Below are 24429 nucleotides of genomic sequence, written 5' to 3' on the forward strand. Positions count from 1 at the left end.
GCATGGAGGCCTTGTTTCCCTTCATCATCATCATCATCCCCAACCCTCGTGCTAGCTCTGGGTCACGGTGACCCGAAAACAACCTAGAGACAACAGGGGATACTTCAAACACATCTGGGTCACCTTGACCCAGAGATCACACGAGGGTTTCGACACGTAGCTTGAGAGTCTTTAGGACAAATTTTTCCTGTAAATACCTATTAGCACATTCACGCTATCATGTTGTTAGCATTACTAGCTGATGGTAAAATATTCTTTGAAAAACACATAAGAACGTTGAGATACATGTAGTTCTTGCCTTAAAAATGAGAGCAAACGTTGTGTAGTTTGACACACAATCATGATCCAAACGTGGTTTGGATCCGATAGAAAAATGCTAACATGCTACAAGCTAACAAGCGTTAGCGCCTGATGGTCGTCGGTTGAACAGAATCCTTTGACTCCCGACAGGAAACTACGGCGAGAGCGGCATGGAGGCCTTGTTTCCCTTCATCATCATCATCATCCCCAACCCTCGTGCTAGCTCTGGGTCACGGTGACCCGAAAACAACCTAGAGACAACAGGGGATACTTCAAACACATCTGGGTCACCTTGACCCAGAGATCACACGAGGGTTTCGACACGTAGCTTGAGAGTCTTTAGGACAAATTTTTCCTGTAAATACCTATTAGCACATTCACGCTATCATGTTGTTAGCATTACTAGCTGATGGTAAAATATTCTTTGAAAAACACATAAGAACGTTGAGATACATGTAGTTCTTGCCTTAAAAATGAGAGCAAACGTTGTGTAGTTTGACACACAATCATGATCCAAACGTGGTTTGGATCCGATAGAAAAATGCTAACATGCTACAAGCTAACAAGCGTTAGCGCCTGATGGTCGGTCGGTTGAACAGAATCCTTTGACTCCCGACAGGAAACTACGGCGAGAGCGGCATGGAGGCCTTCAAAGAACTGGCCTCGCAGGAGGGCTTGTGTATCGCCCACTCGGACAAGATCTACAGCAACGCGGGCGAGAAGCACTTCGATCGCCTGCTGAGGAAGCTGCGCGAGCGACTGCCGAAGGCTCGCGTCGTGGTTTGTTTCTGCGAGGGCATGACGGTCAGGGGCCTCCTGATGGCCATGAGGCGCCTCGGCGTCTCCGGGGAGTTCCTGCTCATCGGCAGGTAAGGCCTCACCTGTGCGCGTCGCCACGGCGACCAACCCGGGAGCCTCATCATTTCATCAATGAAAGAAGATAAGAATTAAGAAAGAAAAACTGTTTTTCTTCATTAGAAAAAAACCGACTTCAATAAAAAACGATAAATAAAAAAACAAGTTTAATTAAACGATAATATATATATAAATATTTTAAAAGGTTTCATTAATAAAAAATGTATTTTTAAATAATATATTAATGACAAAAAAAATAAATTAAAAACGTAAACAAAATCTGTTTTTCTTCATTAAAAAAAAATAGACTTCAATTAAAAAACGATAAATAATAAAAAAAAAACTTTAATAAAACAATAATATATATATAAATATTTTAAAAGGTTTCATCAATAAAAAATATATTTTTAAATAATATATTAATGACAAAAAAATTAAAAACGTAAACAAAATCTGTTTTTCTTCATTAGAAAAAAACAGACTTCAATAAAAAACGATAAATAAAAATACAACTTTAATAAAACAATAATATATATATAAATATTTTAAAAGGTTTCATCAATAAAAAATGTATTTTTAAATAATATATTAATGACAAAACAATTAAAAACGTAAACAAAATCTGTTTTTCTTCATTAGAAAAAAAACCGACTTCAATAAAAAACGATAAATAAAAAAACAACTTTAATTAAACGATAATATATATATAAATATTTTAAAAGGTTTCATCAATAAAACATATATTTTTAAATAATATATTAATGACAAAAAAATTAAAAACGTAAAACAAATCTGTTTTTCTTCATTAGAAAAAAACCGACTTCAATAAAAAACGATAAATAAAAAAACAACTTTAATAAAACGATAATATATATATAAATATTTTAAAAGGTTTCATTAATAAAAAATGTATTTTTAAATAATATATTAATGACAAAAAAATTAAAAACGTAAAACAAAATCTGTTTTTCTTCATTAGAAAAAAACCGACTTCAATTAAAAAACGATAAATAAAAAAACTACTTTAATAAAACAATAATATATATATAAATATTTTAAAAGGTTTCATCAATAAAACATATATTTTTAAATAATATATTAATGACAAAAAAATTAAAAACGTAAACAAAATCTGTTTTTCTTCATTAGAAAAAAACAGACTTCAATTAAAAAACGATAAATAAAAAAACAACTTTAATAAAACGATAATATATATATAAATATTTTAAAAGGTTTCATCAATAAAAAATATATTTTTAAATAATATATTAATGACAAAAAAATTAAAAACTTAAAACAAATCTGTTTTACTTCATTAGAAAAAACAGACTTCAATAAAAAACGATAAATAAAAAAACAACTTTAATAAAACGATAATATATATATAAATATTTTAAAAGGTTTCATCAATAAAAAATGTATTTTTAAATAATATATTAATGACAAAAAAAATTAAAAACGTTAAAAAAATCAGTTTTTCTTCATTAGAAAAACCGACTTCAATTAAAAACGATAAATAAAAAAACAACTTTAATTAAACGATAATATATATATAAATATTTTAAAAGGTTTCATCAATAAAACATATATTTTTAAATAATATATTAATGACAAAAAAATTAAAAACGTAAAACAAATCTGTTTTTCTTCATTAGAAAAAAACCGACTTCAATAAAAAACGATAAATAAAAAAACAACTTTAATAAAACGATAATATATATATAAATATTTTAAAAGGTTTCATTAATAAAAAATGTATTTTTAAATAATATATTAATGACAAAAAAATTAAAAACGTAAAACAAAATCTGTTTTTCTTCATTAGAAAAAAACCGACTTCAATTAAAAAACGATAAATAAAAAAACTACTTTAATAAAACAATAATATATATATAAATATTTTAAAAGGTTTCATCAATAAAACATATATTTTTAAATAATATATTAATGACAAAAAAATTAAAAACGTAAACAAAATCTGTTTTTCTTCATTAGAAAAAAACAGACTTCAATTAAAAAACGATAAATAAAAAAACAACTTTAATAAAACGATAATATATATATAAATATTTTAAAAGGTTTCATCAATAAAAAATATATTTTTAAATAATATATTAATGACAAAAAAATTAAAAACTTAAAACAAATCTGTTTTACTTCATTAGAAAAAACAGACTTCAATAAAAAACGATAAATAAAAAAACAACTTTAATAAAACGATAATATATATATAAATATTTTAAAAGGTTTCATCAATAAAAAATGTATTTTTAAATAATATATTAATGACAAAAAAAATTAAAAACGTTAAAAAAATCAGTTTTTCTTCATTAGAAAAACCGACTTCAATTAAAAACGATAAATAAAAAAACAACTTTAATAAAACGATAATATATATATAAATATTTTAAAAGGTTTCATCAATAAAAAATATATTTTTAAATAATATATTAATGACAAAAAAATTAAAAACGTAAAACAAATCTGTTTTTCTTCATTAGAAAAAAAACAGACTTCAATAAAAAACGATAAATAAAAAAACAACTTTAATAAAACAATAATATATATATAAATATTTTAAAAGGTTTCATTAATAAAAAATATATTTTTAAATAATATATTAATGACAAAAAAATTAAAAACGTAAACTGTTTTTCTTCATTAGAAAAAAACAGACTTCAATAAAAAACGATAAATAAAAAAACAACTTTAATAAAACGATAATATATATATAAATATTTTAAAAGGTTTCATCAATAAAAAAATTATTTTTAAATAATATATTAATGACAAAAAAATTAAAAACGTAAAACAAATCTGTTTTTCTTCATTAGAAAAAAACAGACTTCAATTAAAAACGATAAATAAAAAAACAACTTTAATAAAACAATAATATATATATAAATATTTTAAAAGGTTTCATCAATAAAAAATGTATTTTTAAATAATATATTAATGACAAAAAAATTAAAAACGTAAACAAAATCTGTTTTTCTTCATTAGAAAAAAACAGACTTCAATAAAAAACGATAAATAAAAAAACAACTTTAATAAAACGATAATATATATATAAATATTTTAAAAGGTTTCATCAATAAAAAATATATTTTTAAATAATATATTAATGACAAAAAAATTAAAAACGTAAAAATAAATCTGTTTTTCTTCATTAGAAAAAAACAGACTTCAATAAAAAACGATAAATAAAAAAACAACTTTAATAAAACTATAATATATATATAAATATTTTAAAAGGTTTCATCAATAAAAAATATATTTTTAAATAATATATTAATGACAAAAAAATTAAAAACGTAAAACAAATCTGTTTTTCTTCATTAGAAAAAAACCGACTTCAATAAAAAACAATAAATAAAAAAACAACTTTAATAAAACGATAATATATATATAAATATTTTAAAAGGTTTTATTAATAAAAAATATATTTTTAAATAATATATTAATGACAAATAAAAATTAAAAACGTAAACAAAATCTGTTTTTCTTCATTAGAAAAAAAACAGACTTCAATAAAAAACGATAAATAAAAAAATAACTTTAATAAAACGATAATATATATATAAATATTTTAAAAGGTTTTATTAATAAAAAATATATTTTTAAATAATATATTAATGACAAAAAAATTAAAAACGTAAAACAAATCTGTTTTTCTTCATTAGAAAAAAACAGACTTCAATTAAAAACGATAAATAAAAAAACTACTTTAATAAAACGATAATATATATATAAATATTTTAAAAGATTTCATCAATAAAAAAAATATTTTTAAATAATATATTAATTACAAAAAAATAAAAAACGTAAAACAAAATCTGTTTTTCTTCATTAGAAAAAAACCGACTTCAATTAAAAAGATAAATAAATAAAAAACTTTAATAAAACGATAATATATATAAATATTTTAAAAGGTTTCATCAATAAAAAATGTATTTTTAAATAATATATTAATGACAAAAAAATTAAAAACGTAAACAAAATCTGTTTTTCTTCATTAGAAAAAAACCGACTTCAATAAAAAACGATAAATAAAAAAACAAGTTTAATAAAACGATAATATATATATAAATATTTTAAAAGGTTTCATCAATAAAAAATATATTTTTAAATAATATATTAATGACAAAAAAATTAAAAACGTAAAACAAATCAGTTTTTCTTCATTAGAAAAAAACCGACTTCAATAAAAAACGATAAATAAAAAAACAACTTTAATAAAACAATAATATATATATAAATATTTTAAAAGGTTCCATCAATAAAAAATATATTTTTAAATAATATATTAATGACAAAAAAATTAAAAACGTAAACAAAATCTGTTTTTCTTCATTAGAAAAAAATAGACTTCAATTAAAAAACGATAAATAAAAAAACAACTTTAATTAAACGATAATATATATAGAAATATTTTAAAAGGTTTCATCAATAAAAAATATATTTTTAAATAATATATTAATGACAAAAAAATTAATTAAAAACGTTAACAAAATCTGTTTTTCTTCATTAGAAAAAAACAGACTTCAATAAAAAACGATAAATAAAAAAACAACTTTAATAAAACAATAATATATATATAAATATTTTAAAAGGTTTCATCAATAAAAATATATTTTTAAATAATATATTAATGACAAAAAAATTAGAAACGTCAAACAAATCTGTTTTTCTTCATTAGAAAAAAACAGACTTCAATAAAAAACGATAAATAAAAAAACAACTTTAATAAAACAATAATATATATTTTTAAATAATATATTAATGACAAAAAAATTAAAAACGTAAAACAAATCTGTTTTTCTTCATTAAAAAAAAACAGACTTCAATTAAAGAACGATAAATAAAAAAACAACTTTAATAAAACAATAATATATATATAAATATTTTAAAAGGTTTCATCAATAAAAAATATATTTTTAAATAATATATTAATGACAAAAAAATTAAAAACGTAAAACAAATCTGTTTTTCTTCATTAGAAAAAAACAGACTTCAATTAAAAACGATAAATAAAAAAACAACTTTAATAAAACAATAATATATATATAAATATTTTAAAAGGTTTCATCAATAAAACATATATTTTTAAATAATATATTAATGACAAAAAAATTAAAAACGTAAAACAAATCTGTTTTTCTTCATTAGAAAAAAACCGACTTCAATAAAAAACGATAAATAAAAAAACAATTTTAATAAAACGATAATATATATATAAATATTTTAAAAGGTTTCATCAATAAAAAATATATTTTTAAATAATATATTAATGACAAAAAAATTAAAAACATAAACAAAATCTGTTTTTCTTCATTAGAAAAAAAACCGACTTCAATAAAAAACGCTAAATAAAAAAACAACTTTAATAAAACAATAATATATATAAATATTTTAAAAGGTTTCATCAATAAAAAATATATTTTTAAATAATATATTAATGAGTTAATGAAATTAACAAAAATCAATTAAAACGTAAAGACTCAATAAAAATAACTTTTTGTTTTTATCATCCAATCAAAATTATATTACCTAATTTAAAATGTACTCACTTAAAAAGAAAATGAATATAAAATTATTTAAATCGGACAATAAAGTGCTTTCATTAAAAAGAAAAGCTCAATAAAAAAAAGATTCCAATAAGAAAAAAAACAAAACAAAAATAATAAAGACTTCAATCACAAACAAAAGATTTTTGTTTAAATTATTCAACCATAAAGATATGAAAAAATAATTCAATTTCAAAACATTTCAATTAAAAAATAAAAGACTTAAAAAAAAGTAAAGCAATTTTTGGGGAATTCAATAATTAAGACAATATTTTTGAAAAACAAGTTGAAGTCGTCGACACGTCGTTCTTAATTAATCAAGAGATTTTATGAAACAACAAACAAAAAGTATAATTAAGTACGTTTAGCAACACCTGATGTTCCGATGTTGACCTTGGGTCTGATGTCATGTAATGGAGTGAAAACACTCTACAGCTAAATGTGGACAAAACTGAAACTCTGGTGATTGTTGATGATAAGATTCCAGGGTTGAGTCAGTACTTGGGTGACTTAGGTCAGTCTGTCAAACTGAACCTGAGAAACCTGGGTGTTGTATTTGATAAAGACATGTCTCTTGTTCGACACTGAAGAAAACTGACCAGAAACTGTTTCCTTCAACTGAGAAAAATCTCTAAACTTAGGAAAATGTTGTCGGAACATGATCTGGATCTTATAATCCATGTGTTTGTTTCTTCTCGTCTGGACTATTGTAACAGTTTGTTTTCATGTCTTAACAAGAAGGATCGTCTCGTCTGCAGTTGATTCAGAACTCTGCAGCCAGAATTCTGAGCCGCTCTAGTAGAAGAACTCACATTTCTCCTTCAAACTCTTTACTGGCTGCTCTAGTAGAAGAACTCACATTTCTCCTTCAAACTCTTCACTGGCTGCTCTAGTAGAAGAACTCACATTTCTCCTTCAAACTCTTTACTGGCTGCTCTAGTAGAAGAACTCACATTTCTCCTTCAAACTCTTCACTGGCCGCTCTAGTAGAAGAACTCACATTTCTCCTTCAAACTCTTCACTGGCTGCTCTAGTAGAAGAACTCACATTTCTCCTTCAAACTCTTCACTGGCTGCTCTAGTAGAAGAACTCACATTTCTCCTTCAAACTCTTCACTGGCTGCTCTAGTAGAAGAACTCACATTTCTCCGATCCTTAAAACTCTTCACTGGCTTCCAGTTTCTTTCAGGATCAACTTTAAAATTCTGGTTCTTACTTTCAGATCTATTCATGGTCAGGCTCCTCCTTACATCACTGATCTGATCCAGCCTTACACCCCAGCTCGGGCTCTGAGGTCTGTGGATCAGAATCTACTTAGGGTTCCACGAGGACCAGAGGAGAGAAATCTTTTCAGGCTGTTGCTCCTAAGCTTTGGAACGATCTTCTCTCTCTTTGCTCTTGATGGATCTACTGACTCCTTTAAGAAACATCTTAAGACGTTTCTATTAGTTCAGGCTTTTCCTTGAATTTCTTGATGTTCTCAGTATTATCTTGATCTCTAAAGTATGTACTTTTTTGAATATGGTTTTGATTGTTTAAGCGCTTTGTGACCCTGGTCTCGAAAAGCGCTATACAAATAAATATTACTTACTTACTTACTTATATTTGTTTCTACATACTTCCACCACATGGTTCCTGTCGGTCCATTTGAAAACAGGATTAAATTCTTCCCAAAGATTGGATCCTGTAACGCCGGTGTTTGTTGGTGTCGCTCAGACGTGGAAATCAAAGACACCAGCGTCCAGATGTCCTTCCCTCGGAGACACATATGTGAGGCTTTTTATAGTTCGTGTCAAACCTCCACAGGCAGGAGGAAGAGTTCTGGGTCAGAGGAAGACGAGGCTATTCTTTTAAACATGAATTAAACACGAGGCTTACATAATGGAAGTCATTCGAAGGTGTTCGACGGTTCGTTGCGTTTGCTTCGCGGTTTGAACTGTAACATTTCAACATAAACGTGTCTTTATTAAAGGAAATAAGAAGGATTTGAATATTTGAAGGTAAAACACAATCCTTTGTTTTGACCAAGAAGAGATGGATTGCAATAAAAAAATAATCAATAAATTAATATTTATATTTAAATATTATATCTATTTTTATTATGAATAAATATTTTCAATAAAAAAAAAACAACCCATAAATAATCAATAAATTAATATTTATATTTAAATATTATATCTATATTTATTATGAATAAATATTTTCAATAAAATAAAAATAAAAACCCATAAATAATCAATAAATTAATATTTATAATTAAATATTATATCTATATTTATTATGAATAAATATTTTCAATAAAATAAAAACCGCATAAATAATCAATAAATTAATATTTATATTTAAATATTATATCTATATTTAGTATGAATAAATATTTTCAATAAAATAAAATAAAAAACGCATAAATAATCAATAAATGAATATTTATATTGAAATATTATATCTATATTTATTATGAATAAATATTTTCAATAAAAAAACAAAAAACATAAATAATCAATAAATTAATATTTATATTTAAATATTATATCTATATTTATTATGAATAAATATTTTCAATAAAAAAAAACATGAATAATCAATAAATTAATATTTATATTTAAATATTATATCTATATTTATTATGAATAAATATTTTCAATAAAAAAATATAAAAAAAACCATAAATAATCAATAAATTAATATTTATATTTAAATAGTATATCTATATTTATTATGAATAAATATTTTCAATAAAATAAAAAAAAAAAAACATAAATAATCAATAAATTAATATTTATATTTAAATATTATATCTATATTTATTATGAATAAATATTTTCAATAAAAAAATAAAAACCCATAAATAATCAATAAATTAATATTTATATTTAAATATTATATCTATATTTATTATGAATAAATATTTTCCATAAAATAAAAAAACAACCCATAAATAATCAATAAATGAATATTTATATTTAAATATTATATCTATATTTATTATGAATAAATATTTTCAATAAAATGAAAAAAAACAACCATAAATAATCAATAAATTAATATTTATATTTAAATATGATATCTATATTTATTATGAATAAATATTTTCAATAAAATAAAAATGAAAACCCATAAATAATCAATAAATTAATATTTATATTTAAATATTATATCTATATTTATTATGAATAAATATTTTCAATAAAAGAAAATAAAAAACCATAAATAATCAATAAATTAATATTTATATTTAAATATTATATCTATATTCATTATGAATAAATATTTTCAATAAAATAAAAAAAAAAAAAAAAATAATCAATAAATTAATATTTATATTTAAATATTATATCTATATTTATTATGAATAAATATTTTCAATTAAAAAAAAACAACCCATAAATAATCAATAAATTAATATTTATATTTAAATATTATATCTATATTTATTATGAATAAATATTTTCAATAAAAAAAAAAACAACCCATAAATAATCAATAAATTAATATTTATATTTAAATATTATATCTATATTTATTATGAATAAATATTTTCAATAAAATAAAAAAAACAACCATAAATAATCAATAAATTAATATTTATATTTAAATATTATATCTATGTTTATGATGAATAAATATTTTCAATAAAATAAAAAAAACAACCCATAAATAATCAATAAATGAATATTTATATTTAAATATTATATCTATATTTATTATGAATAAATATTTTCAATAAAATAAAAAAACAACCCATAAATAATCAATAAATGAATATTTATATTTAAATATTATATCTATATTTAATATGAATAAATATTTTCAATAAAATAAAAAAACAACCATAAATAATCAATGAATTAATATTTATATTTAAATATTATATCTATGTTTATAATGAATAGATATTTTCAATAAAATAAAAAAACAACCCATAAATAATCAATAAATGAATATTTATATTTAAATATTATATCTATATTTATTATGAATAAATATTTTCAATAAAATAAAAAAACAACCCATGAATAATCAATAAATTAATATTTATATTTAAATATTATATCTATATTTATTATGAATAAATATTTTCAATAAAAAAAATAAAAACAACCCATAAATAATCAATAAATTAATATTTATATTTAAATATTATATCTATATTTATTATGAATACATATTTTCAATAAAAAAAATAAAAAAAACCCATAAATAATCAATAAATTAATATTTATATTTAAATATTATATCTATATTTATAATGAATAAATATTTTCAATAAAAAAAAAAAACAACCCATAAATAATCGATAAACTAATATTTATATTTAAATATTATAACTATATTTATTATGAATAAATATTTTTTTAAAAAAACTAAAAAAAACCCATAAATAATCAATAAATTAATATTTATATTTAAATATTATATCTATATTTATTATGAATAAATATTTTCAAAAAAACCCCCAAAACAACCCATAAATAATCAATAAATGAATATTTATATTTGAATATTATATATATATTTATTATGAATAAATATTTTCGATAAAATAAAAACCCATAAATAATCAATAAATGAATATTTATATTTAAATATTATATCTATATTTATTATGAATAAATATTTTCAATAAAATAAAAAAAAAACCATAAATAATCAATAAATTAATATTTATATTTAAATATTATATCTATATTTATTATGAATAAATATTTTCAATAAAATAAAAAAAACCCATAAATAATCAATAAATTAATATTTATATTTAAATATTATATCTATATTTATTATGAATAAATATTTTCAATAAAAAAAAAAAAAAAAACCCATAAATAATCAATAAATTTATATTTATATTTAAATATTATATCTATATTTATTATGAATAAATATTTTCAATAAAATAAAATAAAACCCCATAAATAATCAATAAATGAATATTTATATTTAAATATTATATCTATATTTATTATGAATAAATATTTTCAATAAAAAAACCCCCATAAATAATCAATAAATTATTATTTATATTTGAATATTATATCTATATTTATTATGAATAAATATTTTCAATAAAAATAAAAAATAAAAACATAAATAATCAATAAATAAATATTTATATTTAAATATTATATCTATATATATTATGAATAAATATTTTCAATAAAAAAAAGAAACCCCATAAAAAATCAATACATTAATATTTATATTTAAATATTATATCTATATTTATTATGAATAAATATTTTCAATAAAAAAAAAAAAAAAACATAAATAATCAATAAATTAATATTTATATTTAAATATTATATCTATAGTTATTATGAATAAATATTTTCAATAAAATAAAATAAAAACCCATAAATAATCAATAAATTAATATTTAAATATTATATCTATATTTATTATGAATAAATATTTTCAATAAAAAAAACAACCCATAAATAATCAATAAATTAATATTTATATTTAAATATTATATCTATATTTATTATGAATAAATATTTTCAATAAAATAAAAAAAACAACCCATAAATAATCAATAAATGAATATTTATATTTAAATATTATATCTATATTTATTATGAATAAATATTTTCAATAAAAAAAAACCCATAAATAATCAATAAATTAATATTTATATTTAAATATTATATCTATATTTATTATGAATAAATATTTTCAATAAATAAAAAAACCCCCATAAATAATCAATAAATGAATATTTATATTTAAATATTATATCTATATTTATTATGAATAAATATTTTCAATAAAAAAAAACCCATAAATAATCAATAAATTAATATTTATATTTAAATATTATATCTATATTTATTATGAATAAATATTTTCAATAAATAAATAAAAACCCATAAATAATCAATAAATGAATATTTATATTTAAATATTATATCTATATTTATTATGAATAAATATTTTCAATAAAATAAAATAAAAATTAAATCAAATAATAATAACTGAGAAACAAAAAACAGACCCCAATAAAAAATATTTGACTCAAAAATAAAGACATAAATATGTTAAGGAACATATGGATGGTTGTCATTCAACAGTTTAAGGTGAAAAAGTCCTAAAAAACAGAAGAAAATAAAGCTTTAATCAAAGAAGTTACATTAAATAATAATACAGATGAAAATAAAATGAAATCGTCATTTAGTTTTTTGGACACATTTCTTCAGGATGAATTTGAACTTTGACCTCATCAGGGATTTTTCTGTCTCAACGTCGCCTGAAGAATCGTTGTCTTGTAAACGTCTACATTTTTAGAAAAAAGATGCTTCATCGACACATCACTACCATCTAGTGGACTCTGAAGATAATGACACTGTTTCATGAAGCTTCATCGACACATCACTACCATCTAGTGGACTCTGAAGATAATGACACTGTTTCATGAAGCTTCATCGACACATCACTACCATCTAGTGGACTCTGAAGATAATGACACTGTTTCATGAAGCTTCATCGACACATCACTACCATCTAGTGGACTCTGAAGATAATGACACTGTTTCATGAAGCTTCATCGACACATCACTACCATCTAGTGGACTCTGAAGATAATGACACTGTTTCATGAAGCTTCATCAACACATCACTACCATCTAGTGGACTCTGAAGATAATGACACTGTTTCATGAAGCTTCATCAACACATCACTACCATCTAGTGGACTCTGAAGATAATGACACTGTTTCATGAAGCTTCATCGACACATCACTACCATCTAGTGGACTCTGAAGATAATGACACTGTTTCATGAAGCTTCATCAACACATTACTACCATCTAGTGGACTCTGAAGATAATGACACTGTTTCATGAAGCTTCATCGACACATCACTACCATCTAGTGGACTCTGAAGATAATGACACTGTTTCATGAAGCTTCATCAACACATCACTACCATCTAGTGGACTCTGAAGATATTGACACTGTTTCATGAAGCTTCATCAACACATCACTACCATCTAGTGGACTCTGAAGATAATGACACTGTTTCATGAAGCTTCATCGACACATCACTACCATCTAGTGGACTCTGAAGATAATGACACTGTTTCATGAAGCTTCATCAACACTTCACTACCATCTAGTGGACTCTGAGGATAATGACACTGTTCCATGAAGCTTCATCAACACATCACTACCATCTAGTGGACTCTGAAGATAATGACACTGTTTGAAATTGTCATTTAGCTTTTGGACACATTTCTTCAGGATGAGTTTGAACTTTGACCTCATCAGGGATTTTTCTGTCTCAAAGTCGCCTGAAGAATCGTTGTCTTGTAAACGTCTACATTTTTAGAAAAAAGATGCTTAAAAAAAAACAACAAATATTTATTTGTGTTTATTTATCATTTATTTGTTTATATATTTGTTGTTTTGTTTTTTTTTAAAGGAAAGATTTCAATAAGAAAAAAAAAGTTATTGAAGTCTGTGGATAAAATAAAACAGATAACAAAATAAAACAATATATATTAAAAAAACAAAGACTTTTAATAAAACTATAAACTCAATAAAAAATATATATATATATATTCAATCAAATTAAGACAATTAAAAACGACTTCAATTGATTGAAGCAACTTTTGTTGTAATTGAATAATTAAGACAAACAAGAAAAATCTTCCCTCACGTTTGAATCCGTGTCTCGACGCCTCCTGCGACAGAATTCTTCTCCTAAAACCCTCTGGAACACAATCTCCTCCTGGAGCAAAAACCCCCTCAAACAGTTTAAACAAATCTCTAAATCTTGAATACTAATTTCCACCCACGCGTGGAAGCTCTGCAGCGACGATATGAATCGACCGTTTCTCCGGCTGCCTGAATGAGCTCGCTCTCCTGCAGTCAACAGCATGGACTCTCGTCCTCGGATTCTCTGATCCACGGCCTCCACTGGTTTGGAACCATTCCCTGGGTTTTGGTGTCACGACGGACACCATGTTGTTCCGGTGTGTTGGTGCTGGAGGTGAGAAGGAAACTGAGAAACCTGGTTCTGTTTGGCTTTTGGCTGTTGATCGTTGTATTTTTGAGAAGGTTTGCAGTCCGAGCTCGAGCGAATCAAGACGACGAGAGAGAGAAAGAGACGAGTTAATGGAACAATGTTTGACTTATTCACGAGAGTGAAGAGATTTTCAACATCAGTACAAACTAGTGATGTGTTGGTGAAGCTTCATGAAACAGTGTCATGTTGTTCAGAGGTCAGTAGGTGGCGCCACTAGTTTAAAAATGATGTTTCTTTAGAACTCTTGTTCGAAACAAATGGTGCAGAGACGCCATCTAGTGGACTCTGAGGATAATGACACTGTTTCATGAAGCTTCATCGACACATCACTACCATCTAGTGGACTCTGAAGATAATGACGCTGTTTCATGAAGCTTCATCGACACATCACTACCATCTAGTGGACTCTGAAGATAATGACACTGTTTCATGAAGCTTCATCGACACATCACTACCATCTAGTGGACTCTGAGGATAATGACACTGTTTCATGAAGCTTCATCGACACATCACTACCATCTAGTGGACTCTGAAGATAATGACGCTGTTTCATGAAGCTTCATCGACACATCACTACCATCTAGTGGACTCTGAAGATAATGACACTGTTTCATGAAGCTTCATCGACACATCACTACCATCTAGTGGACTCTGAGGATAATGACACTGTTTCATGAAGCTTCATCGACACATCACTACCATCTAGTGGACTCTGAGGATAATGACACTGTTTCATGAAGCTTCATCGACACATTACTACCATCTAGTGGACTCTGAAGATAATGACTCTGTTTCATGAAGCTTTATCAACACATCACCACCATCTAGTGGACTCTGATAATAATGACACTGTTTCATGAAGCTTCATCAACACATCACTACCATCTAGTGGACTCTGAAGATAATGACACTGTTTCATGAAGCTTCATCAACACATCACTACCATCTAGTGGACTCTGAAGATAATGAGACTGTTTCATGAAGCTTCATCGACACATCACTACCATCTAGTGGACTCTGAAGATAATGGCACTCCGAGCTCGAGCGAATCAGACGACGAGAGAGAGAAAGAGACGAGTTAATGGAACAATGTTTGACTTATTCACGAGAGTGAAGAGATTTTCAACATCAGTACAAACTAGTGATGTGTTGGTGAAGCTTCATGAAACAGTGTCATGTTGTTCAGAGGTCAGTAGGTGGCGCCACTCGTTTAAAAATGATGTTTCATTAGAACTCTTGTTCGAAACAAATAGTGCAGAGACGCCATCTAGTGGACTCTGAGGATAATGACACTGTTTCATGAAGCTTCATCGACACATCACTACCATCTAGTGGACTCTGAGGATAATGACGCTGTTTCATGAAGCTTCATCGACACATCACTACCATCTAGTGGACTCTGAAGATAATGACACTGTTTCATGAAGCTTTATCGACACATCACTACCATCTAGTGGACTCTGAAGATAATGACACTGTTTCATGAAGCTTTATCAACACATCACCACCATCTAGTGGACTCTGATAATAATGACACTGTTTCATGAAGCTTCATCAACACATCACTACCATCTAGTGGACTCTGAAGATAATGGCACTCCGAGCTCGAGCGAATCAAGACGACGAGAGAGAGAAAGAGACGAGTTAATGGAACAATGTTTGACTTATTCACGAGAGTGAAGAGATTTTCAACATCAGTACAAACTAGTGATGTGTTGGTGAAGCTTCATGAAACAGTGTCATGTTGTTCAGAGGTCAGTAGGTGGCGCCACTAGTTTAAAAATGATGTTTCATTAGAACTCTTGTTCAAAACAAATAGTGCAGAGACGCCATCTAGTGGACTTTGAGGATAATGACACTGTTTCATGAAGCTTCATCGACACATTACTACCATCTAGTGGACTCTGAAGATAATGACACTGTTTCATGAAGCTTCATCGACACATCACTACCATCTAGTGGACTCTGAAGATAATGACACTGTTTCATGAAGCTTCATCAACACATCACTACCATCTAGTGGACTCTGAAGATAATGACACTGTTTCATGAAGCTTCATCAACACATCACTACCATCTAGTGGACTCTGAAGATAATGTCACTGTTTCATGAAGCTTTATCAACACATCACCACCATCTAGTGGACTCTGATAATAATGACACTGTTTCATGAAGCTTCATCAACACATCACTACCATCTAGTGGACTCTGAAGATAATGTCACTGTTTCATGAAGCTTCATCAACACATCACCACCATCTAGTGGACTCTGATAATAATGACACTGTTTCATGAAGCTTCATCAACACATCACTACCATCTAGTGGACTCTGAAGATAATGGCACTCCGAGCTCGAGCGAATCAGACGGCGAGAGAGAGAAAGAGACGAGTTAATGGAACAATGTTTGACTTATTCACGAGAGTGAAGAGATTTTCAACATCAGTACAAACTAGTGATGTGTTGGTGAAGCTTCATGAAACAGTGTCATGTTGTTCAGAGGTCAGTAGGTGGCGCCACTAGTTTAAAAATGATGTTTCATTAGAACTCTTGTTCGAAACAAATGGTGCAGAGACGCCATCTAGTGGACTCTGAGGATAATGACACTGTTTCATGAAGCTTCATCGACACATCACTACCATCTAGTGGACTCTGAGGATAATGACACTGTTTCATGAAGCTTCATCGACACATCACTACCATCTAGTGGACTCTGAAGATAATGACACTGTTTCATGAAGCTTCATCAACACATCACTACCATCTAGTGGACTCTGAAGATAATGACACCGTTTCATGAAGCTTCATCGACACATCACTACCATCTAGTGGACTCTGAAGATAATGACACTGTTTCATGAAGCTTCATCAACACATCACTACCATCTAGTGGACTCTGAAGATAATGACACTGTTTCATGGAGCTTCATCAACACATCACTACAATCTAGTGGACTCTGATAATAATGACACTGTTTCATGAAGCTTCATCAACACATCACTACCATCTAGTGGACTCTAAAGATAATGACACTGTTTCATGAAGCTTCATCGACACATCACTACCATCTAGTGGACTCTGAAGATAATGACACTGTTTCATGAAGCTTCATCAACACATCACTACCATCTAGTGGACTCTGAAGATAATGACACTGTTTCATGAAGGTTCATCAACACATCACAACCATCTAGTGGACTCTGAAGATAATGACACTGTTTCATGAAGCTTCATCAACACATCACTACCATCTAGTGGACTCTGAAGATAATGACACTGTTTCATGAAGCTTCATCGACACATCACTACCATCTAGTGGACTCTGAAGATAATGACGCTGTTTCATGAAGCTTCATCAACACATCACTACCATCTAGTGGACTCTGAAGATAATGACACTGTTTCAAGAAGCTTCATTGACACATCACTACCATCTAGTGGACTCTGAAGATAATGACACTGTTTCATGAAGCTTCATCAACACATCACTACCAGCTAGTGGACTCTGAAGATAATGACACTGTTTCATGAAGCTTCATCAACACATCACTACCATCTAGTGGACTCTGAAGATAATGACAATGTTTCATGAAGCTTCATCAACACATCACTACCATCTAGTGGACTCTGAAGATAATGACACTGTTTCATGAAGCTTCATCAACACATCACTACCATCTAGTGGACTCTGAAGATAATGACACTGTTTCATGAAGCTTCATCAACACATTACTACCATCTAGTGGACTCTGAAGATAATGACACTGTTTCATAAAGCTTCATCAACACATCACTACCATCTAGTGGACTCTGAAGATAATGACACCGTTTCATGAAGCTTCATCGACACATCACTACCATCTAGTGGACTCTGAAGATAATGACACTGTTTCATGAAGCTTCATCGACACATCACTACCATCTAGTGGACTCTGAAGATAATGACACTGTTTCATGAAGCTTCATCAACACATCACTACCATCTAGTGGACTCTGATAATAATGACACTGTTTCATGAAGCTTCATCAACACATCACTACCATCTAGTGGACTCTGAAGATAATGACACTGTTTCATGAAGCTTCATCAGAGCATCTCTAGAAGAAAGTTGTTCTTCTTTGATTGTGCAAGTGAAGTTTAGGAATTAAATTAAGTTAAAATAAAATGAGAACATACCTTTGTTCAATATAGTCATGATCTTTTTCCTGAACCAAATCAAGGATGTTCTCACACGTCAACCAGAGACAGTTATTGGCTCCAGAGTGTTGTGTGCGCATCAGCTGAAGGTGAACTCTGAAACCGACTCAATAATTCACCCAAAAACTCACTTAAGATTTAGGAAACGCCTCCAGCATCCGTCGACAAAAAGAAGTTTTCCATTTGCTTCCATCCTCCTGGGGATCTGCTCATGTGATTAAACCTCGACACTGATGATTAATTCACCAGATAAGCCTCGAAAACACCTTCACGAGGAGGAAGTAGATCACGGCGGAGACTCTCGGAGGCGCCATTTAGGTTTAGCTTCAGTTTAGCTTCAGTTTAGTTTTAATTTAGCTTCAGTTTAGTATCAGTTTAGCATCAGTTTAGCTTCAGTTAAGCTTCAGTTTAGCTTCAGTTTAGCTTCAGTTTATCATCAGTTTAGCTTCAGTTTAGCTTCAGTTTAGCTTCAGTTTAGTTTCAGTTTAGCTTCAGTTTAGCATCAGTTTAGCATCAGTTTAGCTTCAGTTTATCATCAGTATAGCTTCAGTTTAGCTTCAGTTTATCATCAGTTGAGCTTCAGTTTAGCTTCAGTTTAGTTTCCATTTAGCTTCAGTTTAGTATCAGTTTAGCATCAGTTTATCTTCAGTTTAGCTTCAGTTTAGTATCAGTTTAGCATCAGTTTAGCTTCAGTTTAGCTTCAGTTTAGCTTCAGTTTATCATCAGTTTAGCTTCAGTTTAGCTTCAGTTTAGCATCAGTTTAGCATCAGTTTAGCTTCAGTTAAGCTTCAGTTTAGCTTCAGTTTAGCTTCAGTTTAGCATCAGTTTAGCTTCAGTTTAGCTTCAGTCTAGCTTCAGTTTAGCTTCAGTTTATCTTCAGTTTAGCTTCAGTTTAGTATCAGTTTAGCATCAGTTTAGCTTCAGTTAAGCTTCAGTCTAGCTTCAGTTTAGCTTCAGTTTAGCATCAGTTTAGCTTCAGTTTAGCTTCAGTCTAGCTTCAGTTTAGCTACAGCTTAGCTTCATCTACGTCACTAAGACGGTGTTGAGGGTGGAAAGTGTCCATCAATGCACACTCAATTTTCTCGGAGGCGCCATTGGATCCGTTGGTACCACTTTGATTTCAGACTGAACCAACTGAACATTCTTAGTCTTAGGAAATATTGTCTCCTGATCATCTCTGTTGATCTAGTCCTGATCATGTGGATTGATTCACATCAAGAGTTTCTATGAAGCCACAGACGACAGGCTGATTGTAACCAGTCGTTGAAACACTATCACCGACACTTGACAACACTTTTATCCAATTGATGTTTTGTTTCATTGTGTTATTGCTGCTGTTTTGTGGGTAAATGAGTGTTTTCTTGAGACATTTAAGCTGGTATCTGCTCCTAAGACTAGTCGTCAGTGACGTAGCTTCAGTTTAGCTTCAGTTTAGCATCAGTTTAGCTTCAGTTTAGCTTCAGTTTATCATCAGTTTAGCTTCAGTTTAGTTTTAATTTAGCTTCAGTTTATCATCAGTTTAGCTTCAGTTTAGCTTCAGTTTAGCTTCAGTTAAGCTTCAGTTTAGCTTCAGTTTAGCTTCAGTTTATCATCAGTTTAGCTTCAGTTTAGCATCAGTTTAGCTTCAGTTAAGCTTCAGTTTAGCTTCAGTTTATCATCAGTTTAGCTTCAGTTTAGCTCCAGTTTAGTATCAGTTTAGCTTCAGTTTAGCTTCAGTTTAGCATCAGTTTAGCTTCAGTTTAGCTTCAGTTTAGCATCAGTTTAGCATCAGTTTAGCTTCAGTTAAGCTTCAGTTTAGCTTCAGTTTAGCTTAGGTTTAGTATCAGTTTAGCTTCAGTTTATCATCAGTTTAGCTTCAGTTTAGCTTAGGTTTAGTATCAGTTTAGCTTCAGTTTAGCTTCAGTTTATCATCAGTTTAGCTTCAGTTTAGTATCAGTTTAGCATCAGTTCAGCTTCAGTTTAGCTTCAGTTTAGTTTCAGTTTAGCTTCAGTTTAGCTTCAGTTTAGCTTCAGTTTATCATCAGTTTAGCTTCAGTTTAGCTTAAGTTTAGTATCAGTTTAGCTTCAGTTTAGTTTCAATTTAGCTTCAGTTTAGTATCAGTTTAGCATCAGTTTAGCTTCAGGTTAGCTTAAGTTTAGCTTCAGTTTATCATCAGTTTAGCTTCAGTTTAGCATCAGTTTAGCTTCAGTTTATTTTCAGTTTAGCTTCAGTTTAGCATCAGTTTAGCTTCAGTTTAGCTTCAGTTTATCATCAGTTTAGCTTCAGTTTAGCTTCAGTTAAGCTTCAGTTTAGCTTCAGTTTAGCTTCAGTTTAGCTTCAGTTTAGCATCAGTTTAGCTTCAGTTTAGCTTCAGTCTAGCTTCAGTTTAGCTTCAGTCTAGCTTCAGTTTAGCTTCAGTCTAGCTTCAGTTTAGCTTCAGTCTAGCTTCAGTTTAGCTTCAGTCTAGCTTCAGTTTAGCTTCATCTATGTCACTAAGACGGTGTTGAGGGTGGAAAGTGTCCATCAATGCACACTCAATTTTCTGCCCAATATAGTGTGCATAGTGCACTAATTTTGCATACTGCTCAGCGCACGCAAAATATTAAGTGCAGAAGTGATCTGGGTCACAACACCTCTATAGTTTCTCTGAAACTCCAGCAACATAAGGAATGACAATGTCTTTGATTCTCTCTTCGTTTCCTTCTTTTGTTTAAAAACACTTGTGCAGAAGAATCTATGATAAGAAATGGCCGATAAAAGTGTGTTTCTTCCAAACGATTGTGTTTAAAACGTTTTTCTAAATGTAAGCATGTTTGAGTCGAGGCTCTGAGACGGTTCTTCAGCTGCTGAACTGAAAACACCTCTGCGACCCCGGCTGTGTTCGACAGCTTTCTTACGCCGTGTGACGAGCGTTCAGGTGACATTCGATCTGATTTGGTCCCGTTGGACAAGCGTCGGTTGGAGGCGAGCCAGATGAGTGACAGGACTTCATCTGAGACAGTCGAGCTTGTTTGATGGACGACCTGGAAATACATGTGAGGAACATGGAGACAGTTTCAGAATCTGTAACCCTAACCCTAACCCTAACCCTAACCCTAACCCTAACCCTAACCCTAACCCTAACCCTAACCCTAACCCTAACCCTAGCCCTAACCCTAACCCTAACCCGGTACTTCCGTATCCTTTCCTGTTTTTCCGTATCTTTCCGGTTTGCGTCCAAGAAAGATAAAGTTATCTGTCTTTAAACGGAATAAATAAAAGGTTAGGTTTAGGGTTAGGGTTAGGGTTAGGGTTAAAGACCCTAGGGTTAGGGTTGCTGTTATGGTTAGGGTTTAGCATGAATTGATGATAATATGAGGATATGCGCCCATTCAATGGTATGACAGAAACCAAATCGGGTGGGAATAATAATAAAGCTGAGGAGAAGAAAATATCAATCAAATAAAATCAATCATTCAACCTCAAGATCACATATTTTTAAACGTCATTTTCTACTCTCACACTAATGTTGACTAATGTTGGATTACTTTCAGAGAAATCTGTTCCTTTTAGAGTTATAGACATAAAGCGCATACAGTCTGTTGTCTTTTTACCCAGAGTGCTTCCTGTTTATTCTAACGTCCGCCACAAATGAGTGTAAAAATTAGACTTATTTAAGTTTTTCCCAAACATTCTTCTCATGTCGAGGCTTCAATCCAAGATGTTACAGTCGAGCAGTTTGAAGGTATTTGGATGTTTTTTAAGTGTCTTTTTGGACGAAGACAACTGAGCTCCAGTCGCTACATTAAAATGAACAAACATTTTTGTCTATAAAAAGAACAGATGACTCTGAAGATAATCAACATTAGTCGACATGAGTGAAGTTTGAGTGAACTATGACTCAGTGAAGATACTAGTTGTTTCCGAAATAACGTGTTTCCATGAACAAGTTCTTATGTTGTAGACGCTTTATTTTTTTTATTTTTGACATCAAGCTCTACTGCTCTTTTGATCCAACTGAGCCCCAGAGGCTGAACTTAGTCAATTGTTGCTAGAAATCAAACAATGAGTGGAAACACTCTACAGCTAAATGTGGACAAAACTGAAATTGTTGATGATAAGGTTCCAGGGTTGAGTCAGTACTTGGGTGACTTAGGTCAGTCTGTCAAACTGAGCCTGAGAAACCTGGGTGTTGTATTTGATAAAGACATGTCTCTTGTTCAACACTGAAGAAAACTGACCAGAAACTGTTTCCTTCAACTGAGAAAAATCTCTAAACTTAGGAAAATGTTGTCGGAACATGATCTGGATCTTATAATCCATGCGTTTGTTTCTTCTCGTCTGGACTATTGTAACAGTTTGTTTTCATGTCTTAACAAGAAGGATCGTCTCGTCTGCAGTTGATTCAGAATTCTGAGCCGCTCTAGTAGAAGAACTCACATTTCTCCGATCCTTAAAACTCTTCACTGGCTTCCAGTTTCTTTCAGGATCAACTTTAAAATTCTGGTTCTTACTTTCACATCTATTCATGGTCAGGCTCCTCCTTACATCACTGATCTGATCCAGCCTTACACCCCAGCTCGGGCTCTGAGGTCTGTGGATCAGAATCTACTTATGGTTCCACGCACACGGTTCAGGACCAGAGGAGAGAAATCTTTTCAGGCTGTTGCTCCTAAGCTTTGGAACGATCTTCTCTCTCTTTGCGCTTGATGGATCTACTGACTCCTTTAAGAAACATCTGTGTTTGATGATCTACTGACTCCTTCAAGAAACATCTGTGTTTGATGATCTACTGACTCCTTCAAGAAACATCTGTGTTTGATGATCTACTGACTCCTTCAAGAAACATCTGTGTTTGATGATCTACTGACTCCTTCAAGAAACATCTGTGTGTTTGATGATCTACTGACTCCTTCAAGAAACATCTGTGTTTGATGATCTACTGACTCCTTCAAGAAACATCTGTGTTTGATGATCTACTGACTCCTTCAAGAAACATCTGTGTTTGATGATCTACTGACTCCTTCAAGAAACATCTCTGTGTTTGATGATCTACTGACTCCTTCAAGAAACATGTGTGTTTGATGATCTACTGACTCCTTCAAGAAACATGTGTGTTTGATGATCTACTGACTCCTTCAAGAAACATGTGTGTTTGATGATCTACTGACTCCTTCAAGAAACATCTGTGTTTGATGATCTACTGACTCCTTCAAGAAACATCTGTGTTTGATGATCTACTGACTCCTTTGAGAAACATCTGTGTTTGATGATCTACTGACTCCTTCAAGAAACATCTGTGTTTGATGATCTACTGACTCCTTCAAGAAACATGTGTGTTTGATGATCTACTGACTCCTTCAAGAAACATCTGTGTTTGATGATCTACTGACTCCTTTAAGAAACATCTGTGTTTGATGATCTACTGACTCCTTCAAGAAACATCTGTGTTTGATGATCTACTGACTCCTTCAAGAAACATCTTAAGACGTTTCTATTTGTTCAGGCTTTTCCTTGATTTTCT

The 24429-nt window shown here is 28.9% G+C and overlaps 1 protein-coding gene across 2 annotated transcripts in view; it reads left to right on the forward strand.

Annotated features, from left to right (window-relative positions):
- grm1a (glutamate receptor, metabotropic 1a) overlaps positions 1–24429 on the forward strand; it is a 65580-nt gene that overhangs the window by 17409 nt on the left and 23742 nt on the right. For both annotated transcript variants that reach the window (XM_087805061.1, XM_087805062.1), the window contains exon 3: positions 920–1169. In XM_087805061.1, coding sequence (XP_087661187.1) covers positions 920–1169 — 250 coding nt within the window. The remainder of the gene's footprint in view (positions 1–919; positions 1170–24429) is intronic.

Source organism: Callionymus lyra, chromosome 13, assembly GCF_982586985.1.
Source record: "Callionymus lyra chromosome 13, fCalLyr1.hap1.1, whole genome shotgun sequence".
Taxonomy (NCBI): Eukaryota; Metazoa; Chordata; class Actinopteri; order Syngnathiformes; family Callionymidae; genus Callionymus; species Callionymus lyra.